The 21822-nt window shown below is 37.5% G+C and overlaps 1 protein-coding gene across 1 annotated transcript; it reads right to left on the minus strand.

Annotated features, from left to right (window-relative positions):
• Positions 1–113: 113 nt before the first annotated feature.
• Positions 114–14228, minus strand: fam169aa (family with sequence similarity 169 member Aa; the record flags this gene model as incomplete). The annotated part of the gene is made up of 13 exons (XM_083527555.1): positions 14002–14228; positions 9781–9916; positions 9455–9554; positions 9284–9369; positions 9026–9197; positions 8481–8660; positions 8258–8380; positions 8086–8183; positions 7937–7967; positions 7551–7650; positions 7344–7422; positions 2372–6517; positions 114–170 (listed from the first exon to the last, which is right to left on the minus strand). Exons 2-13 carry the CDS (start codon positions 9913–9915, stop codon positions 114–116), a joined length of 5307 nt encoding a protein of 1768 aa, XP_083383681.1. The 5' UTR covers position 9916; positions 14002–14228.
• Positions 14229–21822: the final 7594 nt, after the last annotated feature.

Consider the following 21822-nt stretch of genomic DNA (forward strand, 5'->3'; position numbering starts at 1 on the left):
CCTGATCATCAACATCTTTTCTCTGCTTGTGTTCTTTATGGTGGTTTTCAGCCTGAATACATTCATTAGGTAACAACATTTGACATTTTTTTAATTAATATTTTAACATGATTCTAGAGACCTGTGCGGAACGGATTGTTCTCCAATTCGTGCTGGACTTTGGACAATTCCTATTTTTAATAGACATAGTTCTTATATAAATATACCATTTAAAATGTATATATACAAATAGCTAAAATAGCCTTTATTTGTAATGTAGGGAAGTGAAATTATTTTCTTTGCATATCCACACTTTTTTGGATAATAATTATACAATATACTGATTCGAATGTTTTAGTTTCTTATTAGGATACTAATGTAATCACCTGTAAATCATACCAATCCTGATAATAAAAAACTACCACAATTTACCATCGAAAATTCTTTATTAAAACAAGAAAAATAAAAGTATATTAAAATGCACATATAAAGCAAAAAAAAAACAATAATGGAACTGTTTAGTGGTGCAGGAAAAGAGATGCAATGTATATAGGTGTAACATATAATTCCCCTAATGGTTTATAAAGAACAGATAATAAAATTTTGTTTTACAATTGTAAAATTGTTCTAGTAACAATGCAATGCATGCTAAAAGATGCTAAGAAATGCAAGTGGAAAGTCTATGTCTACACTATGTACCTGCAGTTATTCTCACAGTCGGGACTGAATAGGGAACATTTATAATGATTGTGTTTTAAAGAATCAAGACCCAGATAATATTTTGAATACAGATCTGGTTATATTTATACTATAACTACAAAAGAGCTGAATATTTCACCATTGAAGTCCCCAAACATATTGAACATGCAAGAAATGTTTTTTTAAAAATGTGTAGACAATACAGAAAAAAGAGAAATATATCACTGAATATTGTTCAAGCACAAATCTACAGACCCACCATTCATGATTTCCAATTAATAAAAAAAAATATAGTAAAATATTTGTATATAGATATTCTTCAGAAGTTTATATCAAAGTATAAATTTAGACTTTAAAAGCCCACTGTCTGTGAGAAACAGTTATTAAAGTATCACTAACAATATGCAAAATTGAATAGTTAAAAGTGACAAAATAGAAAGCTAAAAAATGGTATACACTATATCAGGGGTGGGCAATTAATTTTTACAAGGGGCCACATGAGAAACCTGAATTGTGTCAGAGGGCCACACGAACGATAATATTTTAGGGATGCACCGAAATGAAAATTCTTGGCCGAAACCAAAAACCAAAAATGAGGAAACCAAGGCCAAAACCGAAACACCAAAAGAAAAGATTGTCAATTTTTAGAACCATTGCATTTATGGCTATAAATGAGTACTAACCTCACTAAAATCAATGCATTGCAATTCAAAGAATAAATCAATTACAAAAGTGTTGTATTTATTATAAATTATTGTTATTTATTTGTTACCATTCATAGTATTGACAGACAGGCAGCGGTCAATTATTATTAGCAACGGGTCTGTTAAACGAAAATAATTGACCGCCGAACGTTTGGAAGCCCATTCAAGTGAATGGAAGGTTCTAATCTACAGCATTAAGAAAAACCGTGTAATAAATAATATTATATTATTATTATTATTATTTTCGGGATCCACGGGGAATGTTTGAAAGATCAACCCATCGAGCCACTAGAGACCACTGATCTTAGGCAATGAATTGCATCATTTTTTGTGTTATGCCTTTTGCCTCGGCACCATCACTGGAAAACTTTCCTGCCTTTTCAAAAACGTCCTCTACAGACGGAGTGCGCATGCTCGGATTGACTTTACTTTTCTTCGCCGCGTTCTTCTCATATTTAGAATGGCAATCGGGATGTTTGGATTCCAGGTGATAAATTAAACCCGACTTGGAGAAACTCTTTATAGATACACCCCCTCTTGAAATTTCAGCATTGCATGTTTTGCAAATCGCTCTCCGCACACCGCAGACATGTTGCTCTTATCCAAATAACCGTGTGCTGCTGCGCTTTTTTATTGCGTCATTACAATTGTGTTTCTGCCGTGTTGTTTCGGTGATTTAGGTATTTTGGCCGAAAATTTTCGGTGGCCGATTTTCGGTGCATCCCTGTAATTTATGATTGGCCTCACGCGGGCCGGACAGGGACGTGCAAAGGGCCGAATGTGGCCCGCGGGCCGTAGTTTGCCCAGGTCTGCACTATATACTATACACTATATTTTGTGTATCAAAATTATACTTAAAAATGTATGGTCCACTAACCAACTGCTGTTATTAATTTTTTTTATTACATTATTTTTGTTCTGAAAAGCCGTTCAGATCTCCGAGGTGTTAGCTTAACTTCGGATTTTCTTTTTTGCTGAGGTGTCTTTACCTCTTCCCCAAGTACCTCTTCTACCTCTTCTGCCTCAGACTTATTTTCCATTTCACTTGGACTATCTTGCAGCAATTTTCTCCTTTTCCTAGTTGGTTTTTGTTTAGCTGAAGCTTTTGCTGATTCCCTGCCTTGAAGGTTGTGTTGTGTCATCACTCCAGAGTCTTGTTCTGCATCTGTGATTTCTTTTTCACTTTCCTGAAATAAAGCTCTGGTCTCTGCAACCACTTGGCTACACTCTGCATCATTAGGGTCAAGCTCTTCATCCAGCGCCAAGGTGAAATTTTCATCTGCTATTACACTGGCTTCTGTCATTTTCTCAACAATCTTCTCACATAGCTCTGGTACTTCTTGGGTAGCCACAATCCTTTTATGTTCATAGGCTACTTTAGCAGCTTTGCTTGCATTGTTTTCACATGCTGTCTGTTCTGTTAAGGACTGTTGTTCTTTGTTTGCCTCACCATGATCTTCACCATTATCTTCTTCTTGCGCAACTAGTTTAGAATCTTCTCCACCTATAATATTAATATCTTCTTTTTCTTGACCATAATTCGTTGCTTGGTTTTCTGCAGGTGACTTCACACTAGCCATCTCCATTACCATTGTCTCTACAGGTGCAGAATCTCCAGTGTTTGCCCACACAATTGTCTGCCCATCATTTCCACCTTGATCTTGTTCACAGAGTTGTTTGTATTTTCGTACAGAGAGAGCTTTGGTAGTTATTGTTAGTTTTTTTATCATCCTTCTTTCACAACCTATGCCTTCTTCTAACTGATCAGGAACTGCTTCTGTAATCTGCAAGTTTATACTACTATCTTTTTCTTCTTCAAAGTGATTTTCTTCCACTCCTTTACCAAGTCCCTTTTCAAATGTTTTCTTAAGCAACATTTCCTGCAGCGCTCGATCATGTTGCTCTCTTTCCAGTTCGGAGTTTGTACTTTTTACTTGTTCTTGGTTTGGTTTATCAGGTGCTTTCTCCCGATTCTTATCTGGTGCATCAACTAATAGAACTCTTCTTTCTGTTTTTTCAACTTCTGCACGATCAACAGCTGCTTTATTCATAGCTTTTCGTACATCAGTCACCTTATCTACCTTCTCTGCATAATTTTCAAGTAAAGTTGTTTCTTGCGGCTGGTCTTTCCTTGCTGTTTCAGAAATAACAGGTACTTCCTTATATTTTAAATAGGTCTCTTGTGTCTCTTTTAAAGTGGGCCTGGCAACTTCAGTGCCTACTATTTCATGTCCACCCATCTCTGACTCTGCTAAGCCTGTGATATTTTTAGATCTTCTTCTCTGTGATGCTGTTACTGTTATTGTTCTTCGTCTGAGATTTCTCGTGAATACAGTTTCAACATCTTCATCTGAAATCTCCTCTTCTGTATTTTTATTTACCCTTGTTTCTTTGTGTAAAGGTCTAGTCTTTCTTTCCGGTGTAAGCTTTGCTGGTAGAGTCCTACGTCTGGGATTTGTGCTTGTGCTAACTAAAATATCTTTAGTGCATCCCTCAACACTGTGACCTTGGGCAGGTGTTGTACTCGCTTGACAGTCTGACAGAGTTTTACTTGTATCCAGTTCTGCCGAAGTAGTTTTTTCTTCCAAAACATCTTTCATAACTTCTTTTGAACAATTATCCCTTTCTTGTTTGTTAGATGTAATAAGTGTGTCATTCACACCCAGTTCTACTGCTTCCTCATTTTTATTGTCTATTCTTTCTGACACAAATTCTGTTACATCCATCTGAACCAATGCATTCTCTTCATCTGCATAATGAGTTTTGGTAAGCAGTACTACTTCCTGTGATTGTGTTGTTTCATTGCCACTCTCATTTCTACCTCTCATATCTGCTGCTTGTTCACTCATTATAAGCTTGTTACCTATTTCCTCCTGAGCAGGACCACAGTCACCTGTTAAATTAGGGAGAACTTTTTTGACATCCACAAGCACAACGGAAGCTTCTTGGAATGTTAAAAGTGAAGTGGTTTCCATTACATCCTCTCCATGCACCAATTCTGAAGATGCTTTGTCTTCTGGTACTCTGTTCTCAACTTCTTTCACAGCTTCAGAAGGTTCAAATGAATTTACAGTAACTGACTCCATGTGCTCTTCTAATGCCTCAATCCCTGATATAATGTTCATTTCATTATTCTTAGCCTCATCTAATCGTCCAGGTTCCTCTTGTAGCATCAGGGTTTTGATTTGTTTTTTGTGTCTACGTTGTGGAGTACCTTTGCCTGTCAGACTTGATGAATTCCCGAAAACTCTCATTTTTATTTCACTTTTTGCAGCTTGACCCTGCAGCCTTTTAGAGAATCTTAACGGGCTTTTTGAGCTTGCCTCATCCTCATCCTCATCAACATGTTGACATTGTGGTTCCTTGGTTGGTGTTTCTTGAGCAGTGTCTGCCTCTTTTCGAACTGCTTCATCAGTAATAGTTGACTCTGGAACTTTGACTTCATCATTCAGTGCAACACTTTTCTTACTTTTCACCTTTTTATCGGTTTCTTTTTCAGTATGTTTTGCCAGAGATTCTTTATCAATACATTCAGGTCTATGGGGTTCCACCTGAGGCTGTGAGATTTTCGTAGCATCTTCACCAGCAACTGTGGTTGTCAAACCTTTGTCAAAATCCAAATGCACATTAGTGGCACATGTTAATATGGCTTCTTCTGTGTCCTCCGATGGCCCCTTTTCTAAGGCCATTTCCTCCTCCTGCTCTTCAACATTTTCTGCAGCAGACTGTTCTGGTGTTTTTGGTCCAACCTCCATTTCAATAGCTTCCACATGTTCCATTTCAGCGTTGAAGCTTACTGACTGCTCCAAAGCAGTTTCAGTGTGTGATGCCAGAACGTCCATCATCTGCTCAACTTCCAAATCATCAACTGTTTGTTTTGTTTTTACTTGTTGCTTTTCAGCTTTTGTTTTGGAAGTGCATTTCAAAGCTGCTACTTTGCTGTGGCCATCCGCTACTGGCACAGTTTCTACTGCTGGTTCCTCTCTCTGCTCTTCAATGTGTTCTGAAGCAGATGGTTTGTGTGCTTTTACATCAAATATTAATTTGGATATTTCAAAATTAACATCAACTAGTCCTATTTCCTCACCATCCATGGATGTCTTGGTAACTTCCTCTGCTGATGCTGTCTCTTTTTCTTGTTCTTCATTCCTTAACTGCTCATCCATCTTATTTTTATCTGCACTGTCCTTCTCCACTTCCATGAGGTCTTGATTATCAGTTGGTTGTTGATCTAAACTGCTATTTTCATTATTCATTTCATTTTCTCTAAGAGTCACAATCGAATTTTCACTGTAAACTTCAGTGGTGATGTTTATTGTCTCAATTTTCCCTTCCACATTCTCATTTTCAGCTTTTTCCATGACCCGCTCTTTTTCAGGAGATTCTGTCTGTTTTAATCCTTGATATTTGGGCTCACCTTGTACTTGTTTGCTTTCCTCTGGTTGTTTTATAGATTGGGTTTTTCTTGTGTACACATGTTTAGAAGTGGCTGCAAGTGCTTTTTTAGATGTACTTCTGGAAATGCTTTCTACCAGTTCCCTTTGTGCAGCCTGATCATCGAGTCTTCTAGAACTCCTTAATGAAGTTTCGTGGTTTGATCTTCGCTTGTCATGTTTTCCTTTTGAGCCTGAGCTGTATGCCGTGGTTTTGTTTTCCTCTTGTTGCATCAAAGTACTAACTTTCTCCTCTTTGTTATCAGGACTTGGTTCTAGGTCTTCAGTTTCCTGAAATTTTTTCCACGAACATTCCTGAACTATGCCAGACTCTTCAACTGTGTTCTTCTCTTTCTCTACCAAAGACACTACTAGTGCTCCAGGTTCCCTTTTTTCCACTTCTATTTCTACTGTCTCATCAACAATATTTTCAACCACTGATATTTGTCCTGCTTCTTCTGTGTCATTCTTGTTTGAATATTCTGCTGGTGGTGTTTGATCTTGTTGTGACTGAACTGTTTTTACCATTTGTGCATCCTCATTGTTTCGGATTTCCATAACAGGAGGTATTTTGATCATCTGCTCTGTTTTAGTTTCTAAATGAGAAAAAGGCTCACAGGGCAATATGTTTTGTTCTTCACAGTGAAGACGAGAAATCTCTGATATGGTGGTCACATCATGTAATACTGTCTCCACTGTGTCCTACAAAACAAAAACAATGCCATTATTACTTATGTAGCACGTTAAAATCCAGAGTATGATCTGTCAGCCATGCATTTATGAACACTGCACCGTTTTACTTTTCTATGAACAGAATGTGATTGATCAGGTTTTTTATGTGTAAGAATGTGTGTATATTAAGACGCACGCATGATCACGTGTATAATACGGTGAAAACGCATGTAAGGTAATAATTAGAAGTGACAATTGTTCTGATTGTCAATCAATTTAGTGAAACTGACAGAGAAATTACTAACTATGATGCTCAGAAAGCTACACCACTTTTTACCGTAGGGTTTTTAGACACTTCAGCAAGAAACTATAGACAGGTTTGGCATTTCCCAACAATTTATTAGATGAGTAATGATAGGTCTTATAGCTCACACTGCAATAAATTACATTTCCAAACACAACAGAGGAAAAAGCAAAAGTAATGAAAGGTTTTCATGCCATTGCTGGTTTATATATATATATATATATATATATATATATATATATATATATATATATATATATATATATATATATATATATGGCAAAGGATTTCACACACACACACACACACACACACACACACACAAACACACACAAACACACACACACACACACAAACACACACATTGCCAGAAAATCACCCTTTCAGAGTGAAGTTGTTTACAATAAACAGCAATTTAACGCATTCACGTATGATAAATGGCCATTTTCTAGCACATATTGGCAGACACAAATTTCAGACTTTGTCAATGCATTTATTTGATAATTAAGGCTGCAGGATACCAAGTAAAACAAAAAAAACACTCATGCATACCTTTCTTAAGAAACGTTCGCCATCCTCATGCACCAAGTCATCTTCCGCACAATGAACATCAGGCTCAATGTCTTCAACCCTGCATAACGCACATTTAAAGATATCCACAATTCAATTAAGGCTTTCTAATTAAGCTGCTATAAGACTTAGATAATAAACATGAATGGTGGATTAATTGTGTAAAATAGTTCGAATAATGCAAAAAACCTGTTGGTTTTCTCAATTGTCACTTCTGTGTCTGTTCCAGGTTTTTTATGCTTTAGAATGCAGCTTCTGCAGTAGGTAGTAACAGCTGTGTCATGCACCACTGTAATTACCATGACAAAAAAATATAAGGCCATAAGAACAAAATAAGTTTCTTAATAAACTGTTAGTGTTTCTCATTTTTGACACTTGAGCTGTTACTACTTGACAGTTAGGTGTACACACACACATTTGCCTACTAAAAAAAATGCTGTAACAGATTTTGCATCAATTAGATTTTACCGCTCATATAACAAACATTGTCCTAGATTTTTATTAAGCACAGTAATAAGCTAACAAGAAATGAAAACAGCAACTTCCATGGAATTTTCTTTCTGTAGAATACTTGCCTTTTCTTTTTTTAACCTGGACAACCTCCTCCTAAAAATGTAGAGGTAATAATTGTTAAAACTGTGTAAGTAATTGTGTAAAATGATCCAATATTATAAGAATCACCATATTAATATCTCTAAATATTAAGAGTTAATGAGTTACATACCACATCCTCTGTGTAATCCATAGTCCCCTCTACTTGAGTAATACCAACTTCCATCTGGAAATTATCATCTTCTTCATCCCCAATAAACTCATGACTCTCTATCAAGATATTAACAGAATTAAACTCACAATGCACTAGTTTTTATACCTAAAAAATGTAATCAACTGCTTACTATTTAGGTCCATTGCTTGCAGTTTTCTTGCTATTTGACTTCTCTGAAAACTGCATCCTGTACCATTTGTTTCCCACAGCAACTTTGTGTCTTGTGGATGAAGGTTCAGATATTTTTCACAAACTGTAACAATTTTGAAATTTAGCATGTGTGATGAATATATAAGATATATATATAAAAAAAAAAACACAGACAAGCTACAGGATGACATTATTAGCGATACCTTTGTACATGGCTGGTGACAGTGGACACTGCAAACCTATGCAATCGTTTTTGAAGCTCCAAACAAAATCCTCCAGCATTTGGAGACCATAGCCATTGCTTCTGTGACATTTCCGGACGAATATGGTGTCCATGATAGGAAGGTCATAACACTTGGTCAGATAGTGACTGCATATTGCGCCTATAATTGGAACAAAAAGAGAAATGGTAAAATAATTCTGTGGTTGATTTAGATATTAAATGGTTAGTCCTAACTAATTCTAACACTGGTTTTCACTGCACAATACAGTCACATTTACACATTACTTTAAGTCTAAAAAAGGACACTTGTTATTTAGAACTCTGAGTGTAAAAAGTTTGGAAGCCTCAGATGGAAAGATGATCAAAAAGATATCAGAAACTGCCCAAACAAGTCTCTAAAAGAGCTGATCAATTTAACTCAACTGTTTTTATAACCTTTGAAGCATGTTTTTTTCATTCAAACATTTTAACTTTTAACTATTATCTAAACTGGAAGAACAACTTAGGCAAATAGACATGTTGTACCTTCAGGTTTGACGGAGTAAAAGCCCACCGCCTCGCCATTTTTCCAGAGGATTTTAGCAAATTCGTCTTTCTCATGACAAAGAAACTTCACATCGCAATCAGCCCTCTCTTTTGTTCTGTATATAATCCTGTTAAGCACATACAGGACTATCCTCTCTCCAGTCGTTTTTACCTGAAGACAGAAATGTTCTCTCAATATTCACCCTAATTTTAAGTAATTTAGTAAAAGGTTGTGGATGATATTGTAATAGCAGTAACCTTGAGGAGTCCTGTTCGTGTGGGGTCTGCTGTTTTAAGAATATCTTCAGCAGACCACCAATGATCCAGTAAATAGAGTCCCACAGCTAAGCAGAGGACAGTGCATTGTTAGTGTTATCAATAATTCATAAATTTAAATATTAACATTTTTATTAAATAAATGCATATTACCTTTTAATTTTTCTTTAGGTAAAAATAGTGCAAGGACCTTGTGTATATTGTTAGCTCCATGGAGGGGGACAAAACCCACATTACAGAGGCCAATCTCTATCTATAGCATGACATAAAAAGCTAAATAATTTATAATCATTAAGATTAGACATCTTTAGACATTTTATCCATTCTATACTGAATTACCACTTTACTTGCGAACCAATGTAGGACAGATTACATACAAATGCAGATTATTCACTTTGTATAACTCTTTATTAATAGCTTTACCCAGTAATAAACCTAGACATTCCAGACTTTAAAAAAACCCAACAGAATACTCTTACTTTCTCTGATCCAGGTATACTGAGGTACTCAGGTTTTTCTGGATTTCTGTGGAGAAGTTTAGACATGTAGTCTTTTGCCGAGTGCTTCAGGGATTCCGGATCCACACTGGTCAATACATCCACGGGGAACTCCATCCTAAGGGAGAAACATCCTCCAAAGTAAATATTCCTAATAACTTTGAGTTGTTGCCATAATTGGAAGGCAGTATATCCAATATCCAATTATCAATTTAGATTGTTTGTCAAAAAACTAGTGTAACAACTCACTTTACATTTATGGCATTTGGCGGATGCCAATATTCAAAGCAAATAACATTTATACATGTTTTCTCATTTTAACAACAGAGCACATCAGAGTTAAGGGCCTTGCTCAAGTGCCTAGCATTGGTAGCTTGGTGTCTAGGAAAAGACTAAACCATTCAAACCATTCTAAATCTTTTTTTTTTTTTTATCATATAAAAATAACTTAATTGATATTAACAGTGTCTACTATGAAACTAGTAAAAAAAAAAGTTGTACACTTAAAAGACTGAGGAATGTAAGTATAAGTTTACGCTTGGCTCCAGGGCATCAGGGGGAATAAAGAGTAAAAGTATTTTTGGCTGAAAAATGTTTTCTGTTTTGGAAATAAATTATTAGAATTGGGGCTTTATAATGCTGTTCTGGAAGAATACTGAGTAAAACAAAACTAAAAAAGTAGCAGCATCATAATTAGAAAATCGAAAGTGGATTTTGTAAGCCTGAGGGTCTTTTCTGGTTGCATATTTTCATAGAATGAAAATACACCCACAAATTTCTGTCTTTTTTGACAGTGATTTCTAACATACTGTATGTCATAACACGAATATAACCTATACAAATATGTATTTATCCATATATGCTGCTAATGTTTTTTTTTTTTACCAAAACAAATAAAAAAGTAATTAGAATGATCCATTTATCTCTGTTTCAGATTTGATGCATGCACAAGTGGACTAGGAGACCCAGCTGGTGCATTTCACCTCCACAAATAAGTCAAAATGTGTTAGGAAGATTTTTATTTAAAGGGTTCTGTTTTGTCAGCAGTTTTTTTTTTGTTTTTTTTTGTTTTTTGAAGCAACACATTGATTTCTTACATTTGCACAGAAAAACCTGTACTGGAGCTTCATATAGTTGTTGTTTGTTTTAAGGGTTATCCAATTTAGTTCCTTCTTTGGAGTTGAAATGCTCAATTTAACTTAAGTCTGATGACCTACATGCCCAGTGTAAAAACCTCTTACTTTTCTGTTTTGGGTCATTGCCTGTTGCATTTCTCTGTACACTGGCAGGCACAATGTTTCAGCAGCCTTCTGAATTAGTTCTGTTGTAACCATCACGGTTACATCATAAAGGATACAATACAATGATTACTTAGCCTGTTCCAGAAGCAGTCCTGTAAGCCTTAGTCATGACATCAGTATGTTGGGCAGATGAACTTGTATGTTTTGGATCATAAGCAGATCCTTTCTTTTCCACACCTTCAATCTTTTAATCATTTAATTGAGGTCTTTTTTTTGTTCCAGAATTGTGTGATTTATTTCTATTTCAGTTCTTTGAGTAGGGAATTGAGATACTGTCAACTCCTCCCTGTGTAAAAGGACTTTTTTTAAGGACATTCCAAATTGGCCTATTAGCAATACCCTATGTCTGCTTTATAGTTTTGAACAGTTTTCCCTCTTTTCTCTGCTTCAAAACAGCTTGTTTTCAGGTTGGTTTATCGTATTTTAACATCAAATATAGTTTAGTCATTAAAACCAAACATACAGTGTTCTACTTTCTTTATCACATTTAGTGTAAATATCAGGAAACAAAAGCTAGAATTCTGTCATATCATCTCATATTTCTCTTTCGATTTCAAACCTAAATATCCAATATTGGATGGTACTGTTACACTGGGTTCTGTAAAAATTCTGATGAGGAAACCAGAAATGAAACCTTATACTGATTTCTATTTATCGTTAAAGGACAGGTGGCACTTAACCCTGCTACCACTTTTATACCAGCCCTCTTAACGACAATCAACACATTATTTTTGTATAAATGCCTTTTTAAAAAAATCACCATTTCCAAAACTGACCTCTGTACACCTACTGTTATATGTGAAATATATATAATATGTCCAATACAACTCTATTAATATTTACTTACCACCTGACACTGACAGCCTTCAGCAGCTATTTCACAAGAACAATATTTAAGAGAAAATATTTAAACATGCCCAAACAGCAGATCACTTTCCCTTCAAACTAAAGTACATCTACCACTATCAGACAGGCAGATATGCGTAGCATGTGTAAAATACATACAGTAGAACCCTGCAATGCCACTGTTTGTTCTAGAATCGTAGAACTGTATTTGTGCTTTATTACAAGATACACAGCAAGACACACACACATACACACAAACAAATATAATCAAGACTTTCAGCTCCTGCTGGTAGCCCCTTAACCCCACCCTTCTCTGGTTTGGCAAGTGTGTAGTCAGTGCTCATGAGATATGTTTCAAGTCTATGTCATATTTGACAGGGTGAATTTATTTGACATCTGTCCCACAGGTTGGAACAACTACAGTTTTCAAGAACAAATATGTGAAAAGCTAGCACAAATACTTCCCTAGTATGCAACAAAGAAACACCACAGTAAAGAGGCAAAGTCAAGGAGGGTGTTCCTGTGAAGTACAAGTCTCAGAGTGCGTGTGCATGTTCGTGTGTATGCATCTCCAGTCAATGGCTCCCCTGTCAAAAGATATTAGCAGTCAAACACAAAAAGAAAGCTCATGTGTGAGAATGTGATTAACCGAAAACCAGATTCCATACACTCCCTTCAGAACAGCAGCACAGCTCAATACACACGCTCTCTCCAACACTGATGCACTTTCATACCAAGCTCAACTCTGCTCAGCAAACATGCAAATTCATGCGAATTCATAAAAGACTCACTCTGAAATATTTCCTCAGCAGCAGCACAATGCCCAGTGTAGCTTTATTTTGTTTATATTCTGAAGCAGATGTGATTGTTAAGATGTGAGTATTTGTAAAAGAACACACTGTACCTTTGAGATCACAACAAAAAAGACAATGCCCTAAGGTAATATCAGCTTCACATGGAGTTTTTGTAGCCAATAATCACGAGTCATTTTAACCTTAGAATGTTTCCAACTTACATCATTTTGTATTAAAGTACTAAATCAGACACTCTGCTTAGGCAAACATCTGTGTGCACCATTTTTATTTTATGATACTGAGATTCAATCTATTGGATTGCATAAGGGTTCACATGCACACATGTTACCAGAACTCAGATCTTCAGCACTTCTGGACATATTTCAAAGCTTTTTTTTTTTTTTTTTGTATTAAGTAACATGTTTACACACAAAGGAAGGTGACAAAAAAACAAAAAACAAAGCAACACTAAACTTTTAACAAACTTAAAAAAATAATAATAATACGTGCATTACATGGAAAAGAGAAACGTTTTGCGCATCAAGGGTTAACAAAATGCGCAGTTACAGAGCAGCCATTCTCATAAACAAAGGCAAAGAAATGTGTGCGCGCGCGTGCGTGCGTGCACGGGTGTGTTTTAATTGCAGAGCTGTAGGCAATCTTGTCTTACAAAAAAACTTCACCAATCCAGCATAAACACAACTTCATTACGTTTCCAGTAGTTTAGTTTGGGAATCAGTTCCAAGCTCAAAATATGCTAAAATGACCAAAAATGCTCAACATATATGAGCTGAAATTGTCATTTAAACCTGCACAGTTTTCTGCCTCCAAAACAAATACACCATTCTGTTTTAGTGCACCAAGTCATTATTAGTGCAATTGTCCATTAGGATCACCATGCATGCGCTAGAACGTCACTGCTGTATGATATTTAAATGTCTGTTACCAGTGCAAAGAGAACAGGTTTCCATAAGTTTTGCCATTAGTGAGAAACTGCACGACTTTTAGAAGTCTGAGTTTTCCTGCTGCTCACTGCATACAATTGAATATGTCAAACATTTACCTCTGGTTTGTAAAATAACATTATTGGATGTGTATAAAGCGGCCCAGGTGAGCAGTCCAGGTGTGCGCAACACACAGGTCCGGAGCGCCGATGCTTTCCTGACATGTTGCGTCACAACCCTTTTTCTGATTAGACTGGAAAAATGACGGGCTAAATGCACGCGCACGATTAGTCAAAGAAAAAAAAAACAATCACTCACCTGGGATATGGAAAAAGGATCTCCCGTGATCTTAGTGCCCTGGTATAGCACTGACAAAAGTATTGCGTTGGATCTGAGTGTGCAAAATAAAATAAAAATGGCTGGGACAAGCGGTGCACGCCCCCCTCGGGCTTCAGTGCGCGGTCCCGCCGAGACAACTGGAGAAAACGAGAGCGCGCACTGGAAAGCCTGTTGCATAACCCACAACGGTGCTGAAACGCTTCATAGGCTTCGATCTACATTTGGAGTAGGCTACATGTCCTACCTGACCAGAGAGCTGTCTGAGAAAAGAGTGACTAATAACTAACCAAAGTTTCAGCTTAGGAAACGTGTTCACACCGAAATAGGACACTTTCTAACACAACATTTAGTTTCATCTAGGTTCTTCAGTTTACCCCTAACACCCCACTTGAGCTTTTGAATATTCACTGTGGTTTCTTGGAATGTGCAAAATCACTTGGCTTGGATAATGGATCACAAACTTGTATATCTAACACTCTGTTAGGGAGCAAATGGCTTTGGCACTGACAAACCCCAGGTTTTCACTGTCAAAGGAACTTCAGGCAATCATCTCTAAAATTGCAACACATACCACATATCACAGCTTCAGAGACACAAATATGTGTGTGGACATGATTGGTGGCATTACAGCACCTGTCAGAGGGAAAAGGGCAAAAGATCCAATAACTTCAAAGCATTTAGAGTAAGATCTACTGCATAATCAGCTAAAAAGTTTTTAATGATTCATTATGCACAAGGTTATAAACTCTATTTAAAAATATATATTTATTAAGGCTGTAAAAATTACGGCATCATTTTAAAGTCACTATTTTTTAATAACGTGCGATTAATGCAGCACACATTTTTGTTTGATCGTTTAATTAATCAATTAATTAAATATATACAGTATATAACTATGAGGCAAAATTACAACCTTCAATGCAGCACACATTTATTCACAACGTCCTTTTTTAAATCAGATATAAAAAAAATTATAATAAACTCCATTGAAAAAAACCATTTAATCACTTAACATTTGTTTTACTGATGCGCCAAGTCTCAAACCAAACACCGAAATCCGCCATGATGCGCACATCCGGCAATTAAAACCGTCCGTTCGAAAACATAGCAAAAGTTCTGTTTGGTGTCCCGATAATTTACGTAATTTAAAACCCCACCATAACTACTTTAATACATTTACAAAAATATTTTGTCTTCATAATTTATGTTGAGTATAGTTTTACTAATAATGAACATACATTTGCATAAAGCATCCCTACTTGTCCATGCCCATGTAGATTAAAAACTACATAAAGTACATTTGGAACAGAAAAAAAAATTGTGTGATTAAGTTGTGATTAATCACGAGTTGTGTGTGAATAAATCCATGTATTGTTTGCCAAATGGGCTGATAAGAATCTTGACTCATAAAGCTATTAATATCAAAAAATAAAAAAGGTGGTGGTGTCCTGTAAAATAGGCAAATGTACAGTATACACAACTTGTACAAACTTGTTATGCGACTTCAGGGTGAGCCAGGGCCAAAATAATAAACAAAATATTTTTTATCTAATATTTTGAGAAGACAGACAACACAAACACCACTTCAAATACCCTCTTCCTATCTTCACCACTTCCTCTCTATATATGGTTGCTAATCGGTGATGTCATTATGGGGAGGTTGGATCAAAACAGGCTACGGCAGGCCGGAAACATTGAAAGCTGGTGACACAATGTGTGTCATACAGGCTCAAAACTCTGGTTGGAAGTATTTAATTGGAAACAGAAGCAACAGAAAAGTGTAGAATACAGGGTTGTGATGTCAATGAGTCAGCAGAAACAAAATCAGCAGAAACAAAGTCAGGCGGTTCAATGGAAATGCCCCATAACACAGTAAATGTACAGCTTTTTTATACTCTTCTCTGCAATCTTGATACGACTCATTATTTTTTATTGGCCATCCCTTATCTCATCCTCCCAATTCTTTTTTAATAATTAGATACTTTTCAAGTCCAATGGCATAATGGTGTCAGTTCCCATCATCTCTTATTTTTAATAAAAAATATAAAAGTGTTTTCCAACAACTTCAAAAACGTGATTCTGTCATTATTTAGGTCTTGGCCTGTCCATGACCACTTACTCATAAGGTTATCACACTAAGACACCTCATGATTTCACTTAACACCTGCTCTTAAATATCTCTGTTTTAAATCAAAATTTGTCAGAAATAATTAGGTCCTGGCCTGTCTTTAATCTCCTAACATGAAGTCATCACAGGTGCCTCAGTCCAGGCCTTGGCCATTCTCACCCATCACTACCTTCCAAAAAGTAGCAAAAGGGAGGGAGGCTTAGACAAGGCCTCCAGAACACTGGTCAGGTCTCCACACAGGCACTCTGGGTCACACATGAGGCCTCAGCCTGCAGTACCGTGGAGGAAACGTGTCACTAATGGGTATTTAAATAGCAACTGCTCGGCAAGCGGAGTATGATAAACTGCAATAGTGGACAAGTAAACCTTTAGGGTAGAAGAAGACAACCCTTTGGCAAACTGTTCCCCAAAGAAATTTCAGCACTGGGCCAACTGGGCAGTTATCTGGGTCTAACTGGTGACCTCCGCACCATTTAACCTCCTCGTGCAGGGAGCTCCGGATTAGGGAATGGTCTCTACAACCTCGGCCGAAAGACTAGTGGCTAAGAGCTGTGCCCCGTCAGACAGACTCCATCCCAGCTAACTCCCTCCTGAACTCCTGGGAGCAGCGCTACAGGGGGAAAAGTGTACAGGTGGACCCTCGGCCACACCTGTACAATGGCACAAACAGGTCCACTTGTGCACTGTGAAATCTTCTCCATATTTGCTCCACCACTTCCAGGGTGGAGCCTCGGCCCTTGCAACGAAAGGGCGTCTGCTCCTAGATTCAACCGCCGTGGGATGTATAGTGCTCTCAGTGAGAGCAGCTTAACTTGAGCCCACAGAAGGATCTGTCGTGCCAGCTTGCCAAGTGGCACCACAGTGGATGCAGCTGCCATCAGACCCAGCAGTCTGTGAAACTGCTTTACATTGTGAAGCTCTCCTTTTCTCACTCTCTTGACAGTCATGAGGATAACTTTTTTTTTTTTTAAATCGCACTCTCCATTATATGTATTCTCTATTATATGAAAAATATATGTATGTTTACCTAAAATAATTATGTAAGTAGGAAAACCCCCCTGCAAAAATGCATTTAAAAAACAGTTGAGTTCCCCCTCCCCTTCCTCACAGTGGTTTGACCCACTGCCTGCGTTCCCAGTTCATCTCACCTACCCTACACACACGAGTCAGGTGTGTGTTCATCTCACCTACCCTACACACACGAGTCAGGTGTGTGTTCATCTCACCTACCCTACACACACGAGTCAGGTGTGTGTTTATCTCACCTACCCTACACACACGAATCAGGTGTGCGGTTCATCTCACCTACCCTACACACACGAGTCAGGTGTGCGGTTCATCTCACCTACCCTACACACACGAGTCAGGTGTGCGGTTCATCTCACCTACTCTACACACACGAGTCAGGTGTGCGGTTCATCTCACCTACCCTACACACACGAGTCAGGTGTGCGGTTCATCTCACCTACTCTACACACACGAGTCAGGTGTGCGGTTCATCTCACCTACCCTACACACACGAGTCAGGTGTGCGGTTCATCTCACCTACCCTACACACACGAGTCAGGTGTGCGGTTCATCTCACCTACCCTACACACACGAGTCAGGTGTGCGGTTCATCTCACCTACCCTACACACACGAGTCAGGTGTGCGGTTCATCTCACCTACTCTACACACACGAGTCAGGTGTGCGGTTCATCTCACCTTCTCTACACACACGAGTCAGGTGTGCGGTTCATCTCACCTACTCTACACACACGAGTCAGGTGTGCGGTTCATCTCACCTACTCTACACACACGAGTCAGGTGTGCGGTTCATCTCACCTACTCTACACACACGAGTCAGGTGTGCGGTTCATCTCACCTACTCTACACACACGAGTCAGGTGTGTGTCTGCGCCTCAATTAATGTTTAACTTCATTAACTAGGAGATTTTATTCACTTTAAATAAAGCGATTTTCTTTAATGTAGTTGATGCAGATTCATTCATAAATTAGTTGCGGCAAAGATGCCGATTAACGATGTGATTTTCCATGAATCTGCTATATAAGCGATTAAAATATGACTTATCTAGTGAACGTTAGCTTGTTTACAATAGCTTGTAGCATAGTGCACTGACACTAACACGCCAAACCTGTTTCCCATGCAGTGTTTTATTTGGGGCCACTTGGCATAGTGTTAACTTAAAATTAACACACAATTAGCATATTGTTTATCTGTGCATTTACTAAATGAGCACTGTGCTACATCCCAACTGACCCTGTATTTTTCTGTATAATCAATTTATATTCTGTTCTTAAGTGTCTTAATTTGTAAATAAAATCTTAAACATTTTTTTTATTCCTTGTTTTTATTGTTGTGATAATTTGTTTTATGATAGTTTAACTTTATTTATGTAAAGCAGTTTGAATTATCATTGTAATTGACGCAGTCTTCATGCTACAATAATAATGATAGAAACAAAGTTTTTCACTGTGGGGACACTGTGTTTTTATACTGTAAGTACAATCTGACTGTATTATTTGTGTCCCCCTTCAAAAAATTGCTCATGAGAAATGACCCCACCTCTGTTAAATGAAATTTACGCCCATGAGTGCAGGAGACAGCTGAGCTCACAAAACACTCAAATCCAACACGATGCCTAGACAGATGGTTCTCCGTACTGGTAAAAGTACACTTTTCTTGACGTTCAGTCTTAACACCAATTACTTCATAAGGGCGAGAATGACATCTTAATGCCGGGTTGCCAAGTGCTCTGATCGAGCCAATTTCAACCAATCGTCGATATAGTTCAGTATGTGGATGCCCCAGAGTCTCAGCGGAGACTTAACTTTGTGAAGGTGCAGGGTGAGAGTGCAAGGCCGAACAGAAGGACCCAATATTGGTAAGCTTCGGACCTAAACGCAAACCTTAGGAACGTCCTGTGTTTTCCTGGATGGATACATGAAAATACACGTCCTTCAGATTTATCATGACAAACCAGTCCTCGGACCTGATTTGGGACACAGCCTGTTTCACGGAAACATCTTGAACCTGATTTTTATTATAGAGCGTTTCAGCCGATGTAGATCTAAAATGGAACACATCCCACTCCTTCTTGGCAACTATTAAGTACCGGGTGTGGAACCTAGACTTTCTGTCAAATGGAGGGACCACCTTGATGGCCTGCTTGCTCAAGAGAGTTTCTACTTCTTGTTCTATAACCAGAGCCTGCATGGGCCCCACCAGAGTGGGACACACCCTATTGAACCGGGGCGGAGGAGACCCAAAATGAATCGTATAACCTCGCTCTACAGTAGGCAGGACCCACTGAGACACATCCGGCAGGGGTTTCCAGGCTTCCAGATAGTCTCTTAATGGAATCCGTCTCTTGAGAATGACCTCTGGTGTGCCTAGGCACACAACTCTCTGATCGAACAGAACTATTTGCCAATATTGGGTCTGAAGTGTCAGTTACTCAATATTAATTCCTTTTTAATAGAAACAAAAGCAATGTCACACTGATAAAATATCAGCTGTGCACAACTATATAACTGCTCTTTTGCTTGTGCAATATTAATATTGCTTAATTTTACCAATATTGCATCTGCAACAGAGGTCCAATAAGATATTACAAAAAAACAATAACAGTAGAAAGGCACATTAACTGCTAATACTGATAGAGCTGCTGTTACAGAATATATAAAATAGCAATAACATTGTGCTAGTATACTATTTGACCACATGAGGGAGCCATTGTTTTGTCAACATCCCTAATAATGTTTGACTTTGAGCAATGTTATTGAACAAATATTTATTTTAGAATGAGACATGTGAGTAAAAAGAAATCTCTAGATAGCTTAGACAGAAATGTACAAAATTTGGTAAATATATCATATAATATAATTTTATATGCTCCGTTCTTTTATATTATGTAGTATATTTAAAAGTTACATGTATGAAGTATAAATATATAATATAAATAAATAATAATATAAATATAATTATAGTATACGTTTATAAAGTGTAAGCATATACTATTAATACTTTTCATTTAATGTCATTTTTTTATAATTGACCCCACGTGCATCAATGAGCCTCGGCTGCTTATGACCCTGTCACCGGTTCACCACTGGACCACTTTTTGGCCTGGAAACACACCACAAGAGCTGCAGTTTTGGAGATGCTCTGACCCAGTCGTCTAGCCATCACAATTTGGTCCATTGTCAAACTCGCTCACATCCTTATACTTGCCCATTTTTTCTGCTTCTAACAACTTTGAGGACAAAATGACTGCCTGCTGCCTAATATATTACACCCACTAACAGGTTATTCAGTTCAGCTTATAATGTTATAATGCCTGGTCAGGGTATATACAGTATATTATATATTAAATATTATATAAAAAGTTCAAAGAATCTACACACCCTTTTAAAAAATATAAAGACAGAAATACAAACGATGTAAATGTCAGACTTGTAACATCTTTAATGTGATCTTCCAACAAACAAACAAAAGAAATATTTAATAATTAAATAATTACTTTAAATAAAAGAAAAATCCTTAAGAAAAGAAAAAAAGATACAATCTTCCTACATTCTTTTCCACATTTGCTGTTATTATAACCTCCTGTACTCTGGGAAGGCTTTCCACAAGCATACCTGTGGGAATATGTATTTATTCAGTCACAAGAACATTAGTGAGGTTACCACTGCTGCTGGGTGAGGAGGTCTGGGGTGCAGTCAGAGTTCCAGTTAAGCTCAAAGGTGTTCAGTGGGGTTGATGTCAAGGCTCTGTGCAGGACACTCATGTTTCTACACTTCAACTGTGTGCTTCCAGCATTGAAGCAATGATTTGGAAAAGAATCACATATAAATTTGTAGGTACATAGAAAGGTACAGTAGATATACCTTCAAAGGTGCAACAAGGAAATGTACTGTTTCCACCCTTTTTCTGATAGTAGATAAAGATGCATAAATTAAGAAAAAATTACTTTCATACTTTTAAATTATGTTTATCATATAAAAAGATTGGTATGTTAATATAAATGTTTAATTGAAAATGCCCTAAAGAGTGTTTCATTTCTTGACTGTAACTTCTGTACTGTATGTCAAGTCAAGTCAAGTCAAGTCAAGTTTATTTCTATAGAGCTTTTCACAACAGACATTGTCTTAAAGCAGCTTTACAGAAATCAACAGTTAAGGTGAATGGTGTGTATTTGTCCCTGATGAGCAGCCATGGTGACTGTGGCAAGGAAAAACTCCTTGAGAGGAGTCAAAAGGGGAACCCATCCTCATTTGGGTGACATCAAGAGTTTGATCACAAAGGGAATATGTATTCTCCCACACAGGAAGTCTTCCTCCTGAGCACAGCTTAACATATTTGTTGGAACAAATATTCATCTGCTGCACCATTTTATACCAGAAGGTGGCTCCTGATTAGAAATACTGTACCATTAATATTTTTGCATTTTCTGTTGCCCAGTCAAACATATGGCACTCCCTGCTTTGCCTAAACTTCTCCCAGGGAGGGCAGGAAGCCACGAGCTCATATAACAGCCAGTTCTTCAGCTTATATCACTCTACCCCAACTATTGCTCTCTGCCATGACCTATCACCACTCAGACACAATGACAACAAGACTTTGGACATGTAATCTTTATTATTACTTATTGAACGAAACCCTGCCCAC

Source organism: Silurus aristotelis (genome assembly GCF_946808225.1).
Source record: "Silurus aristotelis genome assembly, chromosome: 23".
Taxonomy (NCBI): Eukaryota; Metazoa; Chordata; class Actinopteri; order Siluriformes; family Siluridae; genus Silurus; species Silurus aristotelis.